General features: G+C 45.8%; 1 protein-coding gene across 1 annotated transcript in view; it reads left to right on the top strand.

Annotated features, from left to right (window-relative positions):
- Positions 1-13,706, top strand: part of LOC126344004 (keratinocyte proline-rich protein-like) — a 34,824-nt gene extending 21,118 nt beyond the window's left edge. The window contains exon 2 of the mRNA XM_050001986.1: positions 11,846-13,706. Within this exon, the coding sequence (XP_049857943.1) occupies positions 11,846-12,808 (963 nt within the window). The 3' untranslated portion in view covers positions 12,809-13,706. The remainder of the gene's footprint in view (positions 1-11,845) is intronic.
- Positions 13,707-27,714: the final 14,008 nt, after the last annotated feature.

Below are 27,714 nucleotides of genomic sequence, written 5' to 3'. Positions count from 1 at the left end.
TTTAGCGTCATGCCATCTGTTTCTCGCTAAAGCGTTTATCTTAATATTTTCATGTGTTGTTTTCTCCTTTTGCTTTTCTGCTACCAATGATTATTCTGGATCATCCCCATTTCTTCACTGTATTCATTACACCCTTCCATATCCTTTTCCTGCAATACCTTATACGATTATTGTCACTTTCCTCACCTGTGAGATTCCTTTTCCTGTAAAATGGAGTACTATCACCCCTTTACTTACAAAGACACACAATCGTCACTGAAATCCAGCTTGCCCTTGTATTTTTTAAAGAAAGCTACCACTATCTACATGTCGATCTTCAAACCGGAAGTTATGAGAAAGTTGCTACACAACTGGACACCACTTAAGTTAATAAGTAAATCATTTCAAATTTAACAGGATTCTTTACATTTCCAGTGGTTACAATTATTTGAATACCGATGATAAGCGTTATTACAAACTCCTTATTATTAGGTAAAGCATCTAACAACTTCTGACTGACAGCACAAAGATCAATGCCGCTGTCAGCTAAGCACTGCACTTCATCTTGAATCCTCAGAAAAACTACTGGGTGTCGTGTCTTTTCCCTAATATAATTACTTTGTGTTCTTCCAGCGCATCGTGTACAGCTCCCCACATATCAAAACCTTCTGTGTCTGAAGCTTAAACACATATCTGCAAGATTTTCCTGTAAAATGGAGTACTATCACCCCTTTACTTACACGATTCACTCTCTTGGTATTTGTCTTTCTACTAATGACGTTCTAGGAACCCAACGGGCGAAAGAAAAGTTTCTCAGTATCAAATTTAATGATCGATTAATAGAGAGGTAGTATGTGGATGAAGACTTCGATATACTAACACTTCCAAATCCTATCGAATTTGAAGTTTCAACACTCAGACGTAATCACAGTCACTCGTAATAGCTAGTTTATGGTGACTAACCGAACCAATTACCAAACAGATTCTCTGTGACAGAATGCCCGCTCAAATATTACGCGATTTGATCACTAAAAATGTTCTGTTTGCGGTCACAGCTTGTATAACATGCAACAAAATACATGCGGACGTACTGTCCTTTGATTGAGTGATACATATCATTACCAATCCGACAGTAGTATTAAACTGCGCTATCGTCAATAGCTTTTGTGAACAGTTTACTAAATGAACGGATTTAGAAAATCCACAAATATTAGAATAACTCCCTCTTTAAATAACAGAATTATCATAAACGTTTCTTGTTCTCCCAGCGCCATAAACTGGCTATTCGTGCATTACTAAACTGCCCGGAAAGTATAATTTAATTTCTCTGTACAATCAAAGTTCCCAACACAAATGTGTACTAGCTATAAGAATATTTATTTAATATCTTACCTTCCATTCACACCATCATTCACATTAATAAAAATTGGACAATTAATGAGGGTAGTAATGATCACAATAAATACTGTTTTGTTGCAAAAAAAGGTTTTAACAAATTGAAACTTTTATAGTCCGTAAGAAGCTACCAGCTTTCGGCCATAGTCGGAGCTACTTGTAACTAGCTACTGGATCAGAGCGCATCTGTCATGCAATAACCATGACTTATTATCTGAAGCTGTTTGCCTACTACCGTCTCTTACTTAACATAGGCGCGATATGAAGCGCTACACCTAAATACGTTATCTCCCTTCGAAGGTAGTAACACTTCTTAAATTCTACTGCTTCGTGGTCCACTAATTTGTGTGAAGTTCATCACTAACTTATGTTAAACTTCATTACTTTCTTGTTCCGTTAGTTTATTTTCTATCCACATTATCCATTTTCTGTGCACATTAGACATAATATTTATTTCAACAGGTCCTGCTTTCATCTCCTTTACTGAGGATAGCAGAGTTACGTGCTAATCTTATCACTGATACCCTTCTACACGAATTTCAATCACACTCTCGAATCTTCCTTTTATTTCCGTCATTACTTCTTCGATGTGTAATTTAAGCAGTACTGGTGAAAGATGGCGTCCCTATCCTATATCGTTTATAATCAGAACATTTCGTTCTTCGTCGTCCATTCTTATTGTTCCCTCAGAACGTTGTTTTCGTTTTTCTGTTTGCTGAATCTATCCTTCCATTTAACATTCCAGTTTAGATTTCTTCACACTTTTCCTGCACCCATTTCGTCTTGGCTTTTCTGCATATTCTGTATTCCTGTCTGTTCCTGCTCGTCTTTGTATTTCTTTTCTTTCGTCGATCACTTGAAGTACTACTTCAGTTACCCAAGGTATATTCAGTTACCTACTTTGCAATTATATTTTTCTGTCGAGCTTTCTTATAGCCATTTTAGATATGTTCACTCCTCTGCAGCTAAGCTGCCAACTATGATGCTCGTTATCACAGTTCCTGATGCTTCAGACAATTTAAAACGCATCTTATCATTCCTCAGTATTTCAGCATCCCACTTAGTTCCATATTAGGTCTTCCAGATGATTCTGTCAAACTTCAGTCTGGCAAATTTCCCGTTGGCTTCCGTCTCGGTTTCTTTGATTTTTCCGACGCTACACCAGCACGTGCGCCTGGCGTTATCAAAGCTTCACCCTCCATTGCTAGTGGTAGACTGTAATTGAACTCGCGGCCGCAAATTATACGTGTCTGGGGCACCAACGCCCAAGGCTTTTCTGTTGTCATTTCCGCTACGGTTCAACCCTTGCTACCTGGAGCGTTCGTTCGCTGCAGCACGAAAATCAAGGATCCGTTCACCTTTAGGCTTTCTTCTTTCTTGTTGAAGCTTTCGTCATATTTGTGTATTTCTATAGGTTCTTTGAACAATCGAGTGTGATAGCTCTTCTCAACAGCAAGAATTTAGTTTCCTTGCGACGCTCAAAATTCTTACATTCCACGCCTCGACTCGTAGATTGTTATATTTTCGTTGGTTTTCCTGTTCTTGGTTTCCTCGCGCTTGACACTCGCCTCCAGGAGGTTCGAATAGGGGACTAACCCAGGATCGTTAGCCTATGAAGTGATCTTTCTGATACATTTTTAATTACGAGCCACATGTGCTGTCGATACAAGTAATATCTCTCTGGCAGTTGCTTCCATTGCCTTCTGCGTCCATATAACGATGATCATTGTTGATTTTTCAGCGTTTCATTGTCAAATTAAAACTGTGTGCCCGACCGAGACTCGAACTCGGGACCTTTGCCTTTCGCGGGCAAGTGCTATACCAACTTTTTTCTTTTTTTTTGTATTGAAGAAACTAAAAGTACATATATATTCACTATGCAAGAGTTCTTCAAGGTAACATTCCATTTAAACATATACAAATGACTGTTAGTTAAGCAAAAAAAAAAAAAATAAATACATTAAAAAGGAAAACATTAAATACAACAAAATATAACATATTCTGCCTTCTTGCTTTTTTTTAATTTTTTTTTGTCGATGCATGGTAACGCGGATAAGGGTGTTGCATCATGTGACAGGCATGCATGGTACACCCCAGCTTTGAGGGAGGTCAAGGAAGACGCTGAGGAGATAACCGGCAAAAGTTTGTCGGTAAGATGGTTTTCGGGTGAGGGTGCTATGCGAGGTCACAACTTTGTACCAGAAGTCAAGGACTGTATGCGGACCATTTTGAAAGAGGTATTCTAAAGCCAGTCCTCGATACCAGATGAGGGTATGGTGCTTAGCAAGAGGATAATGAAATGTCTGGGGCAACAACAGGATATCCGGGGTTACCGTCGTTGGCGGGGCGCGGAGGTAAAAGCCCACGATTCGTTGGATGAGGAGCCATACGTTTTGTTTCAGGGGTCACGTACGATGGTGCTCGTCGGTGTCTTCGAGCTGACAGTCAGGGCAGAGTGGGGAGGTGGCCAGTCCTATGCGATAAAGTCGACTGTTAGTCGGGAATTTTCCATAAACTAAAACATACCAGAGTGCAGACACGGACGACGGTAAAAAGGGTGCATGCACACACCCCCAGACCGAGCGCCAGCTAATGTCAGGATGCCGTAGCACCATGGGGTAGCAAGGGTTGGACAGCATAAACAAACGATAATAATCTTTTGTACGGGGAGGACGAGTGACTGGAAGATCGGCCCGAACGTAGCTGAGTTCTATGAAACAATTGGTGACGTGGTACTATAACGGAGAAATAGGTGCCACATTGATCGGTGGATCGAGAGAAGCTGGTCGGAGGATATCGATGAGACTGCGTGTTAAGGACGGAACCGTCCCCTGCCAGTGCCGCAACAGAGTGTGGACAAAGAGTGCAGAAGATCGTGCCCGCACGTTGACGAGTCCGAGGCCACCTTTTGCAGGAGGCAATGTTAGAGTGTTGTAGCGGACTTTGAAAAGTGCCCCTGCTGACACGAAGTATCCAAAGGCTGATTGGATGCGGCGGCCAAGGAGTAACGGCATTGGGAGGATCTGGGCGACGTGTACCAGTTTAGGGGCTACATACATGTTGACATAGGACACACGTTGGAGTTGGTTAAAGTTACGTTGCACTCGACCGCGGACATGGTGCAGAATCGATTGCAAAAGCCGCCGGTATGCCAGGGCCACTGTGCGGTGTGTGGAGCTCGTAAATTCGATACCCAAGTAACGAAGGGTGGTACTGACTGGGAGTGGGTTCAGCACCATAGCCGGGAGGCCGCGCCCAATTTGCATCATAGTCGATTTACGGAAATTAAGAATGCTACCAGAAAGACGTCCATACTGGTGGATCCATTGGATGGCGTCATTGAGTTCCGTGGAGGAGCAGGTGAGAAAGAGATCGTCCGCATAAGCCCTACAGTGAAAGGTGTAGTTACGCAAAGTGATGCCCTGCAGTTTAGAGATAAGTCCAGTGATGAGTGGCTCAAGTGCAATGGCATATAGTAAAGTAGACATACGGCATCCTTGACGTACAGAGCGGCGTATAGGAATCGGTCCTACAAGCCTCCCATTGACTTGTACCATCGAAACAGCGGGAAGTAGTAACCGGCGAATGGCATCGACAAAAAGTAATGGGAACCCCATACGTGTCGCCACCATGAGGAGGAATGGGTGCCGAACGCGATCAAAGGCACTCGTGAAATCGACGGATACCAGTGCTGCACGAAGGCGACAAACGGACGCCAGTGCAATGAGGTCACGGCATTCTCCTAGGGCTGTTTGTAAGGTGGCCCCACAACCACGTGCAGTCTGCTCAGGTGAAAGGACCGTAGGTAAGACGGTGCGCATGCGCGCTGCTAAGAGGCGTGCATAGATTTTATCGTCTGCATTCAGTAGTGTAAGGGGGCGATATGCAGAGACATGAGACCCTCCCTTCGGTTTAGGCCCAGGTAGAAGAATGCCAGTGACGAACTCAGGTGGAATTGGGAAGGATGGAGCAAAGAGTTCCTGAATCATTTCCGTCCAGCGAGGAAGCATTAACGTGGTGAACGCCCGGTAAAATTCCACTGGGAGACCATCTGGTCCTGGTGATTTGTTCATGGCCCCTCTGTTGATCGCATCTACTACCTCTTCTGCGGTGATTGCAGACATCATGGACGTTGACTCCGCTACGGTGAGGGTCCGGTCAGGGGAAGGACGGAGATCATCAGGAATGGGCGTCGCCATCTGCTCATCATCATAAAATTGGCGATAATATTCAGCAAAGGCAGACACCACCGCCGCCTGTGTTGTGTGGTGAACACCATCGGAGGTCGTGATGTTGGAGACGAAAAGTCGACGTCGACGACTATGGTCGGATGCGGCATGGATTGTGGATGGGGTTTCGTCGTGGAGTAGGTCTTGTCGTCGGGTACGCACCCCGACACCATGCAGTCGTGCACGTTGAAGAGAGAGGAGACGAGCTTTAGTACGTTGTCGTTCCCTATGGGTGTCAGGTGATGGAGGGAGCGCACCGAGCTCACGGAGGACGGCGTAGTGAAAATTTGTGGTGTCTCCATGCTGCTGCTTCTTTGCCACATTGTGTGAAGGCCTTTCTGATCGCAGGTTTGGCACATTTGAGCCACGAATGGAACGTGAATGTGTACTGCGGAAGGCGTCTTTCGCAAGACGCCCACGTAGTGGCAATACATTGTGGGCAGTGTGGATCATTAAGGAGGGAGGTATTAAGCTTCCAGTAACCTCTGCTGCGCCACACTGACTGAGGTGGCAGAGCCAGGGAGCAAATGACGGCGCAGTGGTCCGAAAATGCAAGGGGCCACCGTTCAGCTTGGGCGACGTCATTGCCAAGGTGGGCAGAGACATATAACCGGTCCAGTCTGCTCGCAGAATGTGCTGTATAATCCGTGAAACCGGGGGTATTGCCTTGAATTTTCTCCTAAACGTCCACTAGATGAAAATCTTCAATTAAGGTGAGAAGCGCCGGGCATGGCGAATAACCAGGCATTTGGTCCTGCGGATGGTGGACACAGTTGAAATCGCCTCCCATGATAAGGCGATCATAGCGTCCAGAAAACAGGGGCGCCACGTCATGTCCGAAGGAAGTGGACCGCTGCCGACGGTTCTTGGAGCCAGACGGAGTGTAGATATTGATGACGTGCGTGTCGAAGATGGTAACAGCCATGCCTCTTCCACAGGGAAGGATTGTCGTGTCCTTGAGTGGGATTCCTTCGCGTATGTAGAAAGCCACGCCACGCCCTGATTGATCACATGTGGACGTGCATGAGTCGTAGCCGTAAACTGGTGGTAGTGTGGCAACGCGTACTTACTGAAGAAGGTCGACGTCGACGTCAGAGGTCCGAAGCATGTCACATAGGAGTTGCAGCTTGGGTACAGTGCCGATCATGTTGATGCTCAGTGTGGCAAACCGGTACGTTTGTTTCAGCGGTGGTGGACGCGCATCTACCATCACCAAGGGAAGTAAGAGGAGGGCACCGACAGGAAGTCCCATCCCATCAGCTGCAGGGCCTCTCTTTTGATGTTAACAGGCAGCCTTGTCCGGCGGAGGAAACTCATCCGGAGGAGGGGGCGTATCTTCCTCAATCTCGTCGGCCCATGCTCCTGTGCCATGGGTCCGTCCAATGTCCATAGGAATTGCGTCGTGGTGAGAGAGATCTGGAGTCGTCGGCGGGGAGACAGGGGTCTCAACCGGCGCAGCGATCGTTACATTGTGCGTGGCGACCTCCATAGTGGTCCCGTCCTGCGAAATGTCTTGATCATCCTGAAAGTTGTCCGCCGACTTCTGCATGGAAATGTCGGCTGGTTGGGTGTCGTCTTCGTCGTCGCTGGTGGCGACGCTTTGAGAGCCCGTGGGTGAACGGCGACGGCGTTTGCGCCTACGTGGCGAGCGTTGTTTGCGCACGTGTTCCTCAGTGTCGGACGACGGCAAGGAAGAGCGTCGACCTGGTTCGAATGCGTCGGTGGGTACAATGAAATTGTCAAACAGGTGTTGTGAAGAAGTACTGTTCTCCTCAGCGTCCGGTGCGGGAGCCTGTTGGGCGGCAAGGTCGTCAGGTGGGACGCCCGCACCGTCCATATGTGACTTGAACGGTGGGACGTGCCGATCGGAAGGACCGGGTGACGGACTGGACGAAACTGTAGACGTGGCAAGAGCCGCTGCGTAAGTGACCGGTAGGGCGGTCATCGTGGGTGTGACGGACGCTTCCGACAACGGGTGCTGCGCGACACGTCGTCGAATGCATTCAGCCCGTAGGTGACCTTCTTTCCCGCAACCGGAACAGGTTCGAGGTTGGCCGTCGTACATTATAATGGCACGGCAGCCTCCGAAATGTAGATAAGAAGGCACGTGTTTCTGCAAATCGATGCGGACCTGTCTAACACCGTTTAAAACGGGATAGGTCTGAAATTGTACCCATCGTTCGGCAACATGTTCCAGAACGTTGCCATAGGGACGGAGCGCCTCGATGACGACGTCTGCAGGTGGTTCGAACGGCAGTTCGAAGATCCTTATCGTCCGTGTGCCGAGACCTGCGTGATCGACGACAACGGGTCCGACGTTTCCGTCGGAATGGCAGAAGCGCAGTCCACGTTTTGCCTCTTGAAGCACCTTGTCGCACGCCGCATCGTTGATCATTTTGACGTAGACGGTACTGCTAACTATCGACAAGTGGATACCAATTAGATACGTTGGTGGTATCTTAACTTCATCGCGAATAAATCGTTCTACCTGCAGGGCCTTGGGTCGGGCAAAGTCGGAACAAAAGTTGAAACGTAATGTCTTCTTCCGATAGTTGTGCGCCATGGTGGTGTAGAAGGGAAAACGGCACTTACAGCGGCCGAAGTAAACACAAACACAACGTGCGCGCCTCGCGCGCAGCGCTCTGGCGCGTGACCGCCTCGCAGCACTTGCGGCGGCAGACTGCTACCGAAGCACGACTCACGCCCGGTACTCACAGCTTTACTTCTGCCCGCGAAAGGCAAAGGTACCGAGTTCGAGTCTCGGTCGGGCACACAGTTTTAATCTGCCAGGGAGTTTCATATCAGCGCACACTCCGCTGCAGAGTGAAAGTCTCCTCCTGGATTTCAGTGTCAGTTTTGTATCGCAAGGTCAAGAGGGCGACCTGAAACTTTTCACTCCACCGATCTCTTTGACAAAGCTTTTGGCAGAACGAGGGTTTTCTTGGAGGATGGTAATTCTCAGGACTTCCTCTGAAACGTTCTTCAACGACAGTATAACTGCAGCATTTTTAATGTTTCCCTCATCTTAGTAAATTTAGTGATGTGTGCTGTTGGAGGAACTAACAGATCTTTTTTTTCTAATTTTAAGACTTCTTTTTCCTCGTTGTTTTGTCCTGTAGCCTTCTCGTTATCATTTTCTCTGAATTGTTGTCAAATGATTGTTTTTCAGGTATTGCGACAATACTCGAAGTATACGCATCCGGTTTTAAACCCTCGTTGGTTACTATAGTTCTTCCGACTGGCACCATGCATTTCAAAATTTTCTTGTTTTCGTTTTCCTCTATTATTTGCGTGGTAAAATGTTTGGTAAATTGCGAATGTCCTTTCCTATTTTTGTCAACATTCTAGCGGATACCTTCATACTCCGCTGTACGTCTCTCCATGTACGTTCATTGTTAGAGGAGTCTGAAGATGCCTCAGGAACTATTGGACTTTTTGTTGAATTTCTAAGGCTCATGAATACATGAAACTATCGGATCTAAGAGTCTGACAGTCTCAGATCCATTTCATCAAGTTTGCTTAGAGCGAGGTTTCTTATGAAACTTTTGATGGATCTGTACTTCGCTTTTCTTCAGGAGCGAAGTATTAAACTTTGCTAATCTTGAACGCAGTCTTTTCGGATTGAAGGTGACAATAACGGGAAGTAACCGGTGATCAGTGCCTGCATTAAATCTTTTCAGTACAGGCAAACGACACCGTGCATTAACGAAAGTGTAAATTACATGAAAGAGTTTCATAGCGCTGATAACGAATATCGCCATGAAAATTGGAACTTATCTCTGCCTTACGAAATTTTTGAGTCACAAAGTAAAACAGGAAAAGAAAAGAAAAATGCTTCAAATGGCTCTATGGGACTTAACATCTGACGTCATCAGTCCCCTGGATTTAGAACGACTTAAACCTGACTAACCGAACGACATCACACACATCCATGTCTGAGGCAGGATTCGAACCTGTGACCGTAGCAGCAGCGCGGTTCCGGGCTGAAGCGCCTAGAACCGCTTGGACAGATAGAGAAATTAACACCATCGTATGTACTATGTTACACATGAAAAGAATGAAAGAATGGAATAAAAATAGCAATCAACGCTTAGGTAACACTGGCTAATTACTGTAACTCAGTAAGGCTCATATTGATGCCTCCAGAGAATTGTATATCTTTACATGTGGTCTTGTTCGTGTGCTCTCACTACCAACAGTGCACAAATCGTCACGCTCACTCTGCGAGCGGCGGTACGAGCCAGGAACACATAGCACAGAGACACGTAAGGTCACGCGGCGCCAGTCAACTTTTTCCTACTTTTAATAAACGTACCAACACCCGTAACGACTGAGACGCCAATCTCGAGAATCGACTATGCTTGACCGAACCTATCAACTGATCTCACAAAGCATCGCTTACGCACCGAATTTTAAATCAGCGTCGTCACCAAAATTGACGCAATTTGTTCTGCAGTGAGCGATTCAATAACACATCTCTGTTCAGAGATTAGGAACTCTCTTCTTCTGCTGCTGCTGCCAGTCACAGGACAACGACACGAAGAAGACATTAGCAGTAAGATCAAAATTTGTAGACTGCACGGAAAATCGAGAAACACGGTAGATCAAAATACACATGTTTTCATCGGAAACTGCTATTTACTGCATTTCTGAATCATGCTGCGTGTTAGGTTTGAAATCCCACAGCATTACTTATACTTTACTCGTCGGAGACTGACAGATTATAAACAAAATTACATTTAGAATAAACTGTATTTCGTATCACGTAATTTCAGTTGATTTTCGGGAAATAATCGTCCATTTTTTTCTATTTTTCATCGTCATTTTCCTGACATCTGCTCTAATTTTCCGGGGAATTGGAACATCAGTACAATAAAATGTGTTTTGTGCTTCGTACTCTAACTATGCAGCTCAGTGCATCTATGCTTGTGATAAACAATTTCTCGGTCACTGCGTATTCCCTCTCTTCCATGTCGAACATAGATTCTTAACTGTATGTACCAGACTTAGATGGTCAAATTCCAGTTCACAGACATTTCGGTTAGAGCTACGTTTCACAAGCAGAAGTGATACACAAACAAGATATTCCACACTAGGATAATCAGGGAATTGATGTAGTGCAAGGGTTATCCACATTTTTTGCTACCACCTACTTTTGTATCTCTGTTAGGAGTAAAATTTTTTAACCGCCCACTGAACCGACAATGGTGATTTATATACTAAGATGGTATCCTGTTCTTTTGTTCTTTCGGACATGTCCGAAAGAACATATACCATCTTAGTATATATATATATATATATATATATATATATATATATATATATATATATATATATATATATACGGCTCACCGGCCACTTGACCATCTTCTTCTTCTGTGCGAATGCACAAACAGTGCCCGAACTCTTACGGGAATCAGCAACGGGCCGAGAGTAATGAGTATAATGGGCAGGGGCACTATGAATGTAGTGCGGGACAATACGTTGAGAATGTGAGTTTCGCAGGAGGCGTGCCAGAGATAAATCCCTGCAGGCGCGCTACGCTATGTGTCCTCGGCGGCTCAGTTGGATAGAGCGTCTGCCATGTAAGCAGGAAATCGCTGGTTCGAGTCCTATTCGGGGCACAGATTCTCATCTATCCCCATTGACGTATGTCAACGCCTGTAAGCAGCTAAGTATGTTCATTTCACTGTAATGATGATTTATTAAGTAGAGAAGTGACCTCATGTTTATAAAGCACAGTTACAGGAAGATAAAGTATGTACTAATAATTACTTACAAAATACTTCATATAAAATTTTATGAGAAGCTAATGCAAACGTGTAATAAATACCTCCTGCCACTATCCATGAACGTTGGTACGCCTACTAGTGAGCAGTAGCTGACCAGGTTTATTAGTACTGATACGTAAACTGGCGTAGACACTTAGTCACTATAAAGAGTAGGAGATATTTAGTTTGAGAGTAACTATAGTTACTAGCCGAGTGGTCTAAGGCGCTGCAGTCATGTACTGTGTGGCTGATCGCGGCGGAGGTTCGAGTCCTCCCTCGGGCATGTGTGTGTGTGTTTGTCCTGAGGATAATTTAGGTTAGGTAGTGTGTAAGCTTAGGGACTGATGACCTTAGCATAAGATTTCACACACATATGAACATTTTTTTAACTGTCGTAACATGCTGTTATAGTTTAAACGATGCTGTTATAGTTTAAATGCCTCAACAAAAAGTACTACGTCCATGTTTCAGACGAAGATGGGTCTGACCGTGCTGCTGCTGATGCTCGCAGTGTCGCTTGACAAGGCGACGTGCAGCTCAACAATCATTAAGGTGCCACCAATAAAGCCCGGCGAGGTGAACCAGACCATTGTGGTGAACGTACCACCGACGGTGGACGTGACGCGCACCGTGCAGCATGGCAACGACACCTCGGCCAGGCTGGTGCTGCAGCCTCAGCCGTCCCCGACGGGCGACTGCCTGCTGTCCGACTGCGACGAGAACGACGTGGGCTGCGACGGGCTGCCGCCGTGCGGGCCCTTCTGCCCCCCGGAGGCGTGCTCGCGCGTCAACTGCTCCCAGTGCTGGCAGGCGGGCTTCGGCGGGCCCTGCTGTTGGTCGTGCTGTTCCCAGTACATGCCCTACACCTTCCCCCAGCAGCCCCTGACGACTCCCCAACAAAGGCAGCTGCGGCCGTTCTTCCCGTACCCATTGCCCGAGGCTATACCTCTGCCACAGGCACAGCCCATGCCTTTCCCACAGCTACGTCCCATGCCCATTCCACAGCAACAAGCTATCCCCATTCCACAGCAGCAAGCCATTCCGATTCCACAGCCACAACCTTACCCACTTGTACAGCCACAACGTGTCTCCATTTCTCAGCCACAACCCATCCCCATTCCACAACCGCAGCCCATCCCCGTGCCTCAGTCACAGTCCATTCCCATTTCGCAGCCCTGGCCAGTCCCTTTCCCCATCTCGGGGTCCCAGCCTTACGCCGTTCCCCAACAGATCTTATATCCACAGTTCCAACCTCAGCGACGGTCCCAAACGCAAGAGGTACTGTACGACATCCCACAGCAGTGCCGTCCGATACCGTGGTGGCCTTTCCTGCAGTGTCCCCAACCTCCCAGCTGCGGACCATGGTACAACCCTGGCTGTGTCCCACAACAACCTACCATGCCAAATCTGTGTTACACTGTACATCCTTGCTAAAGACTAGATAACGCTTACACATATGCATGTCCCTTTCTGTGATTTATTTTTTTCTTCGCAGTTTGAACAAAACCATACTGACGAACTACGAGGAAATTTCTTTTATACTACTTATTCTGTCCTCAGGTCACATAGTTTGTAGCATTACCTGTTTCAGCTTCCTACCAAGTCATCTCCTTTTAAAGTAGATCACATGATGACGAATTAATAGTGAGTCGACACTGGTAAAGATATCATCTGTATGACCTGAAGCTGCAAATCTATTACTAATATTATTATTTCTACAAGATGGTCACTCTGTTTGACTTAGGCAGTATGTCTACTCTGCGTACATTTCAGTGGTTGTACAACCTCTTAAGGAAAAATTTAACTTTAGGAAACCCTGTTCCGAAAAATAAGCCGCTAATCAACCTTCAGGCAACAAACTCGACTTTGTACGCTGTTAGAGAGCAAGTGGAATTTATTGCTCTGTGCCTGACACCATGTACTACGTTAGATGGAGAGGAACGAGTCCAAGAATGACGCAAATGCACATTCCCCCTACAGCTTCTTCGTCCCATTGCATCAAAATGGGTCACATCCTCATTTTATTCCTCGGCATACACTCTAAAATTCTTGGAAGTTCTTCACCTTTTTGTTACACATTGCATATTTGCTTAGTTCAATAGAAAGTTGTTAAGTAGCATTTCAATTTCCATTTTTTCTGAAACGTGTTGATTTTGATGTCGACAGCGTTAAGCGAGCCTTGATCCATAAACCATTCAAAGACCTAGGGGTCAAGGTGCTATGAACTGAATAAGGTTATAAATTCCTGTTGTATCTGTACTGACGTGTATAACAATGTGCTCACAAATAATGTGGTGCGTAAACAATAAAATGTTTGTGTTTTTAACAAAAACTACTGTCATTTCCCTTAAAATTTCCAAGCATTTGTCGAATGTTCCCATCCTTTCCACTAAGTTCTTCGAAATTATTGACATAACTCAATGCGTAATATTAAGTTCGCGTGACTCCTATATCCACGTGCTCTATTTATTATGGTTTCAATAAAACGATATATCTACATCCACATCTTACTCCGCAAGCCACCTGACGGTTTGTGGAGAAGGGCTAGTCAAGGCACTTAGGCTTCCTATTACTCTGAGATAGTATCTCCAGTCAACTGTACGTTGAAAGTTAACGAACGTATGCCTTTAAACTGTCTGCAGGAAGTAGCATGTTAGGGATTACTCTTGTGGACCTAGGGAATCAATGAGGAAACTTTTTTAAATTTTTGTCTCTTTCTTAACTGTATCAGAGGCCTTCAATATTCCGTTCGCGGATATTTAGATACTGAGGTGTCGTTATTGCCCTCATTACAGATGCAACACTAGTGCGAAATTGATTGTTGAAGAATGAAATGGAAATTAGTCATACCATATATATCAGTGTAATGTTTCTGAAATAATTTATGTTTACAAATATTGGAAACAGAGGAGTGGTCTAGAATTGTTGTAGGAGATAAAGAGGATATCAGTAACAGCTTTATAAACTATCTGAACCAGAAAGTAAAAAGCGTCTTTTTTTTTTTTTTTTTTGAGATGGGTCAGGTAGGGTGCTGGCGGAGGCGAGGTGGGCAGGGGTCGCGACCCGAGGCCTGTCCACGATGTCTCCTCCCTCCCATCCTGGGGATGTGATGTGGTACAAAGGATACAGTTGGCGTATTATTTTGATTTTTTATTTATTCATTTATTTTTTTTATTTTTTTTATTTTTTATTTTTTTTCTTTAACAGTGAGGAACTGAAAACTAGTAAGTGCACTCGTTGCGTCGAGTTGGGGACGCACATAACTAAAACCATGCTAATAGTTGTAGAAAAAGGCATAAAGAAATAGAGCAAAGCGCAGGGCGTAGGTAACTATGAAACAAAACTGAAGGGTGGAATCCATACCACCATTAACCAGTGCTACATCTTGCACCGGATGGGAAAACTAAAACTGCGAAGACCTTTTCGCACCGGGGACAAAAAGAGGAAATGGGACAAATACTGCTACAGAGTGTGAGGGTTCACAACGATACTCTCCATCTGCTGTATCATCCAGGTATGACTTCTCGTAATGATGAAAGTAGATGCCACTTGTACCGTGTAGTGTTCTATTATCGTATTGTAATTTTAGCTTCTCTTACCCGTGATGTTCCAGCTACGTGGAGGGTCGTGGAACGCACTCCACAAAAAAATTGGAAAAATATTGTCGATACTTTGGGTTACGGAGGATCTTGCAATGTCGTTCCTGCAAATAATCCCATAAGTCTAAAGCGTCCTTAGTGCCGTCTTGAAACAAATAATGCACTGCATGTCCATGAAGCCACGTCATTGCATTAGTTTTAGTGCGTGGGTAATACGTTTCATCCGGGAATAAGATAGTCTTGGGGTCGATATGATTCGGTGTTACCCGAAGGAAGTATGCTGACATTTGCCTCACTAAGTGCCACTCTGCTGTAGACTCGCCACAGCTAAGACGGTGTTCATCGTTGTCTTGAACGCCACAGTTCGTGCACGTGGGTGAGTCTACCATGTGGATCGCATGTAGCCTTGATCTGGTCACCTGCTTACCGTTTGACAGTGATATACCACATCGCCGTGACTTCAGTGTCCAGTGTTACATGCTGAATTGTCCTCCACACTACTCGCCAGTTGACGTTCGGGTGCTTCCTCTCCACGACGTTATCGGGTCGTCCACGTTGCAGGACCCTATAAACCGTCTTTGCCGTCGCCAGTTGAGTCGCTGGTAAGGCAAGTCGAACGTAACTGAGTTCTAGGTAAAAGACACCGATGTAATAGACCGAAGAGGGGACGTTGTGTATCGGCACAGGCGGCAACAGGGAGGGCGGTGCTAGTTCTTCTATTAACAAACTGGTCAGACTCTCCGGACGGCGGTGCCATAGTTTGACTAACGTGCTCACAAATAGGGCGACCGCTCTGTCATAAACGTGATAAAGGCCAAGCCCTCCCCGATCCGGGGGAAGGGTGAGAGTCTCATATCTGATCTTGAAAAGCATTCCAGATCTCACGAAGGACCCAAAAGCCGCAAGTATACGGCGAGCTAACATCACCGGTATAGGTAATATCTGGGCGATGTGCGGAATGCGTGACGCTAAATGTGTGTTGACATACTGGGTCCGTTGGACGATGTTCAGGGCTCGTAGGCAGTTGTTGGGAATTCCAGTCCGAACATATCGTAAAAGCCGTCGAAAGTTGTGAGCAGCGGTCCGTCGTATATCGTCTGTAAAATCAATGCCGAGACATTTCAAACTATCACTGAGATGTAAGGGGGTGACACTGTTCTCAGACAATCCGACCCCGATGTTCATTGTCACCGATTTTGCGACGTTGATACGACTACCAGTGGCCATGCCATATTTCGCTATCCAAGTTAGTGCGCTAGCGTTGTCGTCACCGTTGCGGATGACAATCACCAGGACGTCAGTGTACGCTTTACATCGGAAAGTGTGGCCTCGTAACGTCATACCCGTTAGTCGTTGGCGCAGGCCGCAGAGGAGTGGTTCCATGGCCACAGTGTAAAATAAAGTGGACAGAGGGTAGCCTTGGCGTAATGATCGAGAAATGGTGAGGGGCTGAGAAGGTCGGCCGTTGATGATAACCTTGGACGTCGCGCCACGGAGTAGTCGCATGACGACAGTGACGAATGGCTGTGGGTACCGCATATGTTGGAGGACCGCTTCCAAATAGTTGTGGTCCACTCGGTCAAAAGGTTGACTAAAATCGATGGCCGCCAGTGCATCATTCAGACGACATGCCCTCGCCAGTGAGGTCAAGTCACGATATTCGCTTAGTGCCGTTTGAATATTATTGTCGCCTCCTAATGACGTCTGATCGGGTGAGATAACAGTGCGTAGGGTCTGGCGTATCCGCGCCGCAAACAATCGAGAAAGATCTTAAAGTCGCAGTAGAGTATCCTGAACGGGCGGTAGTCCTGCAGTCGTGAGCCACCGGACGGTTTGTGAATAGGAATAATCATCCCTTCCACAAGGGCCTCAGGGAGCGGCACGTCCGGGGATAGTAGTTCGCGACAGATATCCGTCCATCGGGAGGCTAATAAATATTGAAAAGTCCGGTAAAATTCAAGGGGAGGCCATCAGGACCCGGAGACCTGTTGACAGCTCCTTTTCTAATGGCGTTGATCATTTCTTCTTCTGTAATTGCTTCCATCAAGGCCGCTTCCATTGCCGGGGTCACGGTGCCGTATATCGTCTGAGAGACGTCCTACAGTGCTGTCGGATCAGGTGTCTGAGCGGAATAGAGCTGGCGATAATGATTGTAGAACGCTGTGTTTATGTCTCGTTGCGTGGTGAGGCAATGACCGTCCTCCGTGTCGATGAAGCGTATTAGCGCTCGTTGGCGTCGTTTACGTTCACGAAGGACGTGGAACATTGACGGGCGTTCGCTAGGTATCCGATCCTGCGTCCTAGAGCGGATGACTACCCCCTATAGGTGGCGTCGCATATGAGCGAGGATCTGAGCCTTAGCACGGTGGACCGCCGTTTGTCGTTCCGGAGACGGCGCCATAGAATCGCAGTCGCGCAGGACCCGGAAGTAAAAGTCGAGTGTATGTCTTCGAGTTCCGGGATTATGTCGTGGGAGTTGGTCTCTGGGCGCCAGTACGCAATTGTAGTCACCTCCAAACAGCAGATGGTCGTGGGGGCCTTGGAAGAGCGGGGAGACGTCTTCCGCTAAGAATCGTGAACGTTCGTGACGTTTGTCCGTCCCGGAAGGTGCATAGATATTGATAAGGTGGACACCCAGTACTGTGAGTGCCATTCGTCTTGCCCCAGGCAGAAACAGGATATCGTCCGCCACTATCCCTGCCCGAAGAAGTACAGCGACACCGCTGCCTGTAGGAGAAGCTGGAGAGACGCAAGCATCGTAACCGTACATGCCTGGGAAGTCGTCGACGTACACTTCCTGGAGAAGGGCTATGTCGATGGAAGCAGTGTTCAACATATCCTGAAGCGAGGATAACTTAGCGCGCGTCCGTATAGTGTTGATGTTTATAGTTGCAACGCGATAGGTTTCAGGTCTGTCCACAGCATCCGTGTTGGTCATCAGTACCCCTGTAAGGCTGTCTCGTCACTGTAGCTGATGGCGGGAAAGGATCAACACCGGTGGGGTAAATAACCCCCGTGTCGTCCGACACGATTTGCAAGGAGTGTGCCTCGCAGTCGTCCGCCCAGTCGCCATGAAATACCATCGGCTGTTGGTGGCTGTTAGTGGCTGCTGCGGCACTCGGCGCTGACTCCATCGGCTCTGCTGGCTGGGAATCGGCAGCGGCTGTCTGCTTGTGATCCTGCTGTTCTGTGGGGTCGGAGGGACTGAAGCGGTCACGACGGCGATCTGTTGAGTTTGAAGTTACAGCGGCCTCTGTACCGCCCGTACCGTCGTCGGAATTTCCACAGTCCATGTCAGACGACCGCTGCAAACACTTGTCCGATGGAACACGCCGCCATCTCTTGTGTTTTCGCGGGGAACGCTAATTGCGAACGTGTGCTTCAGTATCTGAATGTGGGTGGATTTCTTCAGCTGCTCCGGTGTCTGGAAGAAAAGCCGCCTTCAGCACAACCCGTGGGTCAATGTCCATCCTGGCATCCACGCCTTCTTCCAAGGTCGGTCGGTGATTATCTTCAGATGGGGGTGCCGTTGTAGAAGCCGGATCCTGTACTGCAGAAGCCATTATGGTCTCGCCATCGGGGGCGGCTATCGGACTAATGTCGTCAGCATCGGTAAAGGTTGCTGCCCGTGTAACTTCGGCGTAATTGAGAGGAATGGTCGTCACCGTAGAAGGAGTCATAGATTCACCTGTCGGGATTTGAGTAAGCCGTCGTCGGAGACAATCCGAACGGACATGCCCTACTTGGCCACAACCAGAGCAAGTGCGTGGCTGACCGTCATACATAATGATCGCCCTACATCCGCCGATGACAAGATATGACGGAACATGTTTGGTCAGTTCAATTTTAATCTGTCGTTAAGAACGGGGTACGTTGTAAAGGTGGTCCACTTTTCGGCCATATGGCTGATCACTCTGCCGTAGGGCTGGAAAGCCGCGGTGACTACGTTCGGTGGTACTTCAAAAGGGAGTTCGAAGACGCGTATCGTATGTAGGCCAAGCCCCGCATGATCGATAGAGACCGCCCCAATATGGCCATCAGAATGTTTGAATTTAAGATCGTTCGCATGTGCACTCACGATTCTGTTGCACACCTCGTCACTTACTAGCTTGACGTAGACAACACTGCTCGTGACAGAGAGATGGATACCACTTATGTCTCGCGGGTCAATTTTAACGTCGACACGTAGGAAACGTTCCACTTCAAACCCTTGCGGTCGTGCATGATCGGGTCGGAAACTGATCTTGATGGTGGCTTGTCTGTATGAATGTGCCATGTTGCGTCGGTAGTGATGGACTCTAAACTAGCGACAACGCAGTAGTAAAGAACTACGGGCACTCGCGACCGCGCGGACGGGACGTAAACAAGACGTCCTCTCCGCAGCGCTGTGGAAAGCAGACTGCATCTTTGGTCATCAGTCCCCTAGAACTTAGAACTACTTAAACCTAACTAACCTAAGGACATCACACACATCCATGCCCGAGGCAGGATTCGAACCTGCGACCGTAGCAGTCGCGCGGTTCCGGACTGAGCGCCTAGAACCGCGAGACCACCGCGGCCGGCTCCCTTCATTCTACATTCGGCTTACTCTTCCACGTGTAGCTGTGAAACTACACACATCAAAATAAGTCCTACATCACCCCGGTTCACAGATCTTCTGAAGATAGACCTAGACTGTGGATATTGTATCACAGACACAGTCCCTTTGACTGTTCATAGATGTTACTCAGCCCGCCCAAAGAGGTAAAGTACCGTGGATGAATGGTTCAAATGGCAGTGAGCACTATGGGACTCAAATTCTGAGGTCATTAGTCCCCTAGAACTTAGAACTAGTTAAACATAACTAACCTAAGGACATCACACACATCCATGCCCGAGGCAGGATTCGAAACTGCGACCGTAGCGGACTCGCGGTTCCAGACTGCAGCGCCTAGAACCGCGCGGCCACTTCGGCCGGCTACCATGCATGAGCAGCGCCTATTAGACGGAGGCGGTCCGACAGTCGATAAGTTCCAGTCATTGGATCAGGATGGAGGTATACGGCTCGTGTCGTCTGTAGTTCAACCATGCCTAGACGGTCAATACAGCGGTTCGATCGCATCCACATTGTTACTTTGTGCAAGGAAGAGCTCTCATCAAGGAAAGTGTCCAGGCGTCTCGGAGTGAACCAAAACGATGCTGATCGGACATGGAGGATGTACAGAGAGACAGGAACTGTAGATAACATGCCTCGCTCAGATCGCCCAAGGGCTACTACTGCAGTGGTTGGCCGCTGCCTACGGATTATGACTTGGAGGAACCCTGAAAGCAACGACATCATGTCGAATAATGCTTTTCGTGCAGCTACAGGACGTCGTGCTCGAATTGTGAGCAACAGGTTGCATGATGTGCAACTTCACTCGCAAATTCCATGGCGAGGTCCATGTTTACAATAACGACATAAGGCAGCGCTGTACAGATGGGCCTAACAACATGCCGAATGGACCGCTCAGGATTGGCATCACATTCTCTTCACCGATGAGTGTCGCATATGTCTTCAGCTATAAAATCGTCGGAGACGTGTTTGGAGGCAATTCGGTCAGGCTGGACGCCTTAGACACACTGTCCAGCGAGTGCAGCTAGATGTACGTTCCCTGATGTTTTTGGGAGGCAATATCTGGGGCCGACGTACGCCGCCGGTGGTCATGGAAGGCGATGTATCGGTTGTACGATACGTGAATGCCATCCTCCGACCGTTAGTGCAACCATATCGGCAGCATATTGGTGAAGCATTCGTCTTCATGGACGTGAATTCGCACCACCATCGTGCACATCTTGTGAATGACTTCCTCCAGGATAACGACATCGCTCTACTAGAGTGGCCAGCATGTTCTCCAGACATGAACCCTATCGCACATGCCTGGGATACATTGAAAAGGGCTGTTTAAGGACGACGTTACCCATCAACCACTCTGAGGAATCTACCCTGAATCGCCGTTGAAGAGCGGGACAATCTGGACCAACAGAGCCTTGATGTACTTGTGGATAGTAAGCCACGACGAATAACATGCTACTGGGTACCACCTGATACCTGTGTGTACCGCAGTTTGGACTACCACCTCTGAAGGCCTCGCTGTATAGTAGTACAACACGCAACCAGTGGTTTTCATGAGCAATAAAAAGGACAGAAATGATGTTTATGTTGGTCTCTTTTTCCAATTTTCTGTACATGCTCCGGAACTCTCGGAACCGAGGTGATTCAAAGCTTTTTTGATACGTGTACAGTTTGCCCCACCTTTTCCGTTATAGCCTGAACAATCATGCAGTCTGTTATACTCGCACAATTCCGTGATCTATAGTAGTATATCAGCATTAGAAGTCTTCACTAAAGGAAGACTGTGTTACCGAGTGGTATACTTCTAACAAACTAATAATTCCGATTTACAAAGTCTGATCGTTTTGCCGCTAGTATAACACTACTTCTAAATCGACTAACGCTTTTTTGGTATTACTTTTCTATCGGTATTTGTTGACATATTTTCACGTGTTTCGTTAGCAGGATGGATGTGGATCTTACTACAGTCTTCCCTGTGGTGCAGCTATTGTTAAGGGAAACTAGACAACATGTAGAACACATTAGAACAGAACGCACCTGATAAAGAGTTGTGTGTACTAAAACATGTAGTCACAAATAACGGCTATACTGCTAATATGGTAGACAAAGTGTATACTACAAAATTACATGACAGAAGCAACAGTATAAAGGAATAACACTAACAAGAGAAACAGAAAAAACGAAATACACTGCTTCACCTTATTGTGCCGCAACTGACAGAATAACGATAATTTTGATAAGGCTAATGTACGAATCGGATTACATACGACTAAAAAAATTACATTAGTCAAACACCCACTAAACAAAACCATTTACAGAATCAGGGATGCATAAAATCAAATGAGGTGAATGTGAAAGTTTCCATGTGACGCAGACAAGCATATTTTTCCCACCCAGATTTAAGGCGCATACGAACATAATCACAACTCTAGCAGCATCGAGAAATCTTCAGAAACGTTGCATTCGTTAGAGAATGGCAAATTATGAACGCTCCAACAGAAACTGAAATTTATAAAGACTTCAAAGGAAAACCAAAATACATACTGAACGAACTGACAGACCTCAGAAATAAAAACAAAGAAACCTAGGTTATTTCAGACATTTACTCAAATGTATCAGTGCACATTATTGATGTCAACCTTTCGCGATACGCACAAGGGACATTCAACAAGTAATACAATAATTATTTTAGGCTGAAAAAATTCTTAATTTGTTGTAGGATATCGTGAAGTACTCCCCCTTCAGTCTCTGTTGTTGTTGTCTTCAGTCCTGAGACTGGTTTGATGCAGCTCTCCATGCTACTCTATCCTGTGCAAGCTGCTTCATCTCCCAGTACCTACTGCAACATACATCCTTCTGAATCTGTTTAGTGTACTCATCTCTCGGTCTCCCTCTACGATTTTTACCCTCCACGCTGCCCTCCAATGCTAAATTTGTGATCCCTTGATGCCTCAAAACATGTCCTACCAACCGATCCCTTCTTCTAGTCAAGTTGTGCCACAAACTTCTCTTCTCCCCAATCCTATTCAACACCTCCTCATGAGTTATGCGATCTACCCATCTAATCTTCAGCATTCTTCTGTAGCAGCACGTTTCGAAAGCTTTTATTCTCTTCTTGTCTAAACTATTTATCGTCCATGTTTCACTTCCATACATGGCTACACTCCATACAAATGCTTTCAGAAACGACTTCCTGACACTTAAATCTATACTCGATGTTAACAAGTTTCTCTGTTTCAGAAACGCTTTCCTTGCCATTGCCAGTCTACATTTTATATCCTCTCTACTTCGACCATCATCAGTTATATTGCTCCCCAAATAGCAAAACTCCTTTACTACTTCGAGTGTCGCATTTCCTAATCTAATTCCCTCAACATCACCCTACTTAATTCGACTACATTCCATTATCCTCGTTTTGCTTTTGTTAATGTTCATCTTATATCCTCCTTTCCAGACACTGTCCATTCCGTTCAACTGCTCTTCCAAGTCCTTTGCCGTCTCTGACAGAATTACAATCTCATCGGCGAACCTCAAAGTTTTTACATCGTCTCCATGAATTTTAATACCTACTCCAAATTTTTCTTTTGTTTCCTTTACTGCTTGCTCAATATACAGATTGAATAACATCGGGGAGAGGCTACAACCCTGTCTCACTCCTTTCCCAACCACTGCTTCCCTTTCATGCCCCTCGACTCTTATTACTGCCATCTGGTTTCTGTACAAATTATAAATAGCCTTTCGCTCCCTGTATTTTACCCCTGCCACATTTAGAATTTGAAAAAGAGTATTCCAGTCAACATTGTCAAAAGCTTTCTCTAAGTCTACAAATGCTAGAAACGTAGGTTTGCCTTTTCTTAATCTTTCTTCTAAGATAAGTCGTAAGGTCAGTATTGCCTCACGTGTTCCAACATTTCGACGGAATCCAAACTGATCCTCCCCGAGGTCTGCATCTACCAGTTTTTCCATTCATCTGTAAAGATTTCGCGTTAGTATTTTGCAGCCGTGGCTTATTAAACTGATAGTTCGGTAATTTTCACATCTGTCAGCACCTGCTTTCTTTGGGATTGGAATTATTATATTCTTCTTGAAGTCTGAGGGTATTTCGACTGTCTCATACATCTTACTCACCAGCTGGTAGAGTTTTGTCATGACTGGCTCTCCCAAGGCCGTCAGTAGTTCTAATGGAATGTTGTCTACTCCGGGGACCTTGTTTCGACTCAGGTCTTTCAGTGCTCTGTCAAACTCTTCACGCAGTATCGTATTTCCCATTTCGTCTTCATCTACATCCTCTTCTATTTCCATAATATTGTCCTCAAGTACATCGCCCTTGTATAAACCTTCTATATACTCCTTCCACCTTTCTGCCTTCCCTTCTTTGCTTAGAACTGGGCTGCCATCTGAGCTCTTGATATTCATACACGTGATTCTCTTCTCTCCAAAGGTCTCTTTAATTTTCCTGTAGGCTGTATCTATCTTACCCCTAGTGAGATAAGCCTCTACATCCTTACATTTGTCCTCTAGCCATTCCTGTTTAGCCATTTTGCACTTCCTGTCGATCTCATTTTTGAGACGTTTGTATTCCTTTTTGCCTGCTTCATTTACTGCATTTTTATATTTTCTCCTTTCATCAATTAAATTCAATATTTCTTCTGTTACCCAAGGATTTCTAGCGGCCCTCGTCTTTGTACCTACTTTATCCTCTGCTGCCTTCACTACTACATCCCTCAGAGCTACCCATTCTTCTTCTACTGTATTTCTTTCCCCTATTCCTGTCAATTGTTCCCTTATGCTCTCTCTGAAACTCTGTACAACCTCTGGTTCTTTCAGTTTATCCAGGTCCCATCTCCTTAATTTCCCACATTTTTGCAGTTTCTTCAGTTTTAATCTACAGGTCATAACCAATAGATTGTGGTCAGAGTCCACATCTGCCCCTGGAAATGTCTTACAACTTAAAACCTGGTTCCTAAATCTCTGTCTTACCATTATATAATCTATCTGATACCTTTTAGTATCTCCAGGGTTCTTCCACGTATACAACCTTCTTTCATGATTCTTAAACCAAGTGTTAGCTATGATTAAGTTGTGCTCTGTGCAAAATTCTACTAGGCGGCTTCCTCTTTCATTTCTTAGCCCCAATCCATATTCACCTACTATGTTTCCTTCTCTCCCTTTTCCTACACTCGAATTCCAGTCACCCATTACTATTAAATTTTCGTCTCCCTTCACTATCTGAAGAATTTCTTTTATTTCATCGTACATTTCTTCAATTTCTTCATCATCTGCAGAGCTAGTTGGCATATAAACTTGTACTACTGTAGTAGGTGTGGGCTTCGTATCTATCTTGACCACAATAATGCGTTCACTATGCTGTTTGTAGTAGCTTACCCGCATTCCTATTTTCCTATTCATTATTAAACCTACTCCTGCATTACCCCTATTTGATTTTGTGTTTATAACCCTGTAGTCACCTGACCAGAAGTCTTGTTCCTCCTGCCACCGAACTTCACTAATTCCCACTATATCTAACTTTAACCTGTCCATTTCCCTTTTTAAATTTTCTAATCTACCTGCCCGATTAAGGGATCTGACATTCCACGCTCCGATCCGTAGAACGCCAGTTTTCTTTCTCCTGATAACGACATCCTCCTGAGTAGTCCCCACCCGGAGATCCGAATGGGGGACTATTTTACCTCCGGAATGTTTTACCCAAGAGGATGCCATCATCATTTAATCATACAGTAAAGCTGCATGTCCTCGGGAAAAATTACGGCTGTAGTTTCCCCTTGCTTTCAGCCGTTCGCAGTACCAGCACAGCAAGGCCGTTTTGGTTAACGTTGCAAGGCCAGATCAGTCAATCATCCAGACTGTTGCCCCTCCAACTACTGAAAAGGCTGCTGCCCCTCTTCAGGAACCACACGTTTGTCTGGCCTCTCAACAGATACCCCTCCGTTGTGGTTGCACCTACGGTACGGCCATCTGTATCGCTGAGGCACGCAAGCCTCCCCACCAACGGCAAGGTCCATGGTTCATGGGGGGAAGCTTCAGTCTCTATAGTTTGTCTCTATAGTTTCATAATGTTCCGACGGATGGCGGCGTACCAAGCAGAGAGGAGCTGTCTCTGAGTTCCTTTTGGCTGAAAATCCGAGCATCGGTGATATTCATAGGTGCTTGTTGAATGTCTACGGAGACTTGGCAGAGAACAAAAGCACAATGTGTCGTTGGGCGGGGCTTGTCATTACCGCAACATGGTCACTAAATATTTTGAATTCCTAAGGTGACAATATGCTGAGCTCATCGGTCTCTAGACTTGCACACTACTTAAAGTAACTTATACTGAGAACAGTATACACACCCAAGCCCGAGGGAGGACTCTAGACTCCGGCGGGAGGGGCCACGCAGTACTTGACGTGGCGCCTCAAAGCGCGCGGCTTCTGCGTGCTGCTGCGGTGCACAAACACGTCCGGTCGGACGCACACAGCTGTGACCCCGGCAAAGTTGGAACACGAGGAGATCCTCATTAGACATGATAGACGGACCACAATCCGCCACCACACTGCCCAACTTGACGTCTCTGTTCGTACTGCAGTTACCTTTGCCCACGGCCTCTGTAAAAAAAAAAAAAAAAAAAAAAAAAAAAAAAAAAAAAAAAAAAAAAACACCCTGAGTGAAGGGATCAACAACGAACTAGAAAGGATGTCGTGTGACGTCCGCAACGATCAAACACAACGATCAACAACGACAAAAATGGAAAAAATGTGGTCAGCGCGACGGACTATCAATCCAAAGGGCCCGGGTTCGATTCCCGGCTGGGTCGGAGATTTTCTCCGCTCAGGGACTGGGTGTTGTGTTGTCCTAATCATCATCATTTCATTCTTATCGACGGGCAAGTCTCCGAAGTGGCGTCAAATCGAAAGATTTGCACCAGGCGAACGGTCTACACGACGGGAGCCCTCGTCACACGACGTTATTATATTAAATGGATCGTTTTACCGACTCCCGCCCCAGAAAATGCAGTTGCTCAACATTTCAAAGAAAACTTGAGTCTCACTTCAAATAGGTAACCCACTCATAAAATTGTAGTCGATGGTGACTTCAATCTATCCTCGGTAAGCTGGAAAGATTATACGTTTAATGCTGGTGGCAGGCATAAAACGTCATCCGAAATTGTAATGAATGCTTCGTCAGAAAATTATTTTGAACAATTGGTTCATGAGGCTTCTCCAGGCGTATATGGTTGAGAAAGCATACGTGACCACTTAGCAACAAATAATCTTGAACAAATAGTGAGTACCGTGACAAATACAGGGATTAGCGACCACAAGGCAATTGCTGCTTGGCTGAAGACCGTAACAGCCACAACCATAAATAAGAAACGCAAAATACATCTATTTAAAAAAACGTGATAAAAATGCTCTTAACTCCTTTTTAAGAAACGGTCTCCATTCCTTCCGATCTGATCATCTAAGCGTAGAAAAGAAGTGGAATGATTTCAGAGAGATAGTATCGACAGCAGTTGAGAGATATTTATACCACATAAATTAATAAGTCGTGGTCCGGATGACCCAAGGTACACAAAACGGGTCATCGCTATTGCAGAAGCGACGAAAAAGGCATGCCAAATTTAAAAGAATGCAAAACAACCAAGCTTGGCAAAGTTTTGCAGAAGTTCGAAGTATACCACGTGCTCCAATGCGCGATGCTTTTAATAATTTCAACAACGAAACTCTGACAGCGTCAGATAGTCAGAATTAAAATAAAATTATAACTATCTGACGCTGTCAGGTATGACCGCAGCTTTCGTATTTTTTGGTACGTTATGTGGTAACATTTAGTTTTAATTTTGTCCGAAGAAGGTGTCCCTTGTGACACCGAAACCTAGGTCACAAATTAATTGTGTTCGCGACTGAGGGCTGTGTTTTTCAAAATTTTGTATTATACAACACTTGCTGACTATCTGCTATGTTAAAAAACCTTACTCTTTATTTCTCCAATATCTCCTTTTATGTCCTTCAGAGACCGGTACAAGTCTTACGTTCTTCTGCGCTAAATATTTAAGGCAATTTAACGGTGCACCTCACAGAAGAAAAATGCATCAATGCATAACACGTTTAGAGGGTAATTTACTCCCTTAATTTATTTTGGAGATG

Source organism: Schistocerca gregaria, chromosome 1 (assembly GCF_023897955.1).
Source record: "Schistocerca gregaria isolate iqSchGreg1 chromosome 1, iqSchGreg1.2, whole genome shotgun sequence".
Lineage (NCBI taxonomy): Eukaryota > Metazoa > Arthropoda > Insecta > Orthoptera > Acrididae > Schistocerca > Schistocerca gregaria.
Note: the sequence above shows the minus strand (reverse complement) of the source record. Positions and strands in the feature narration are given on the sequence as shown.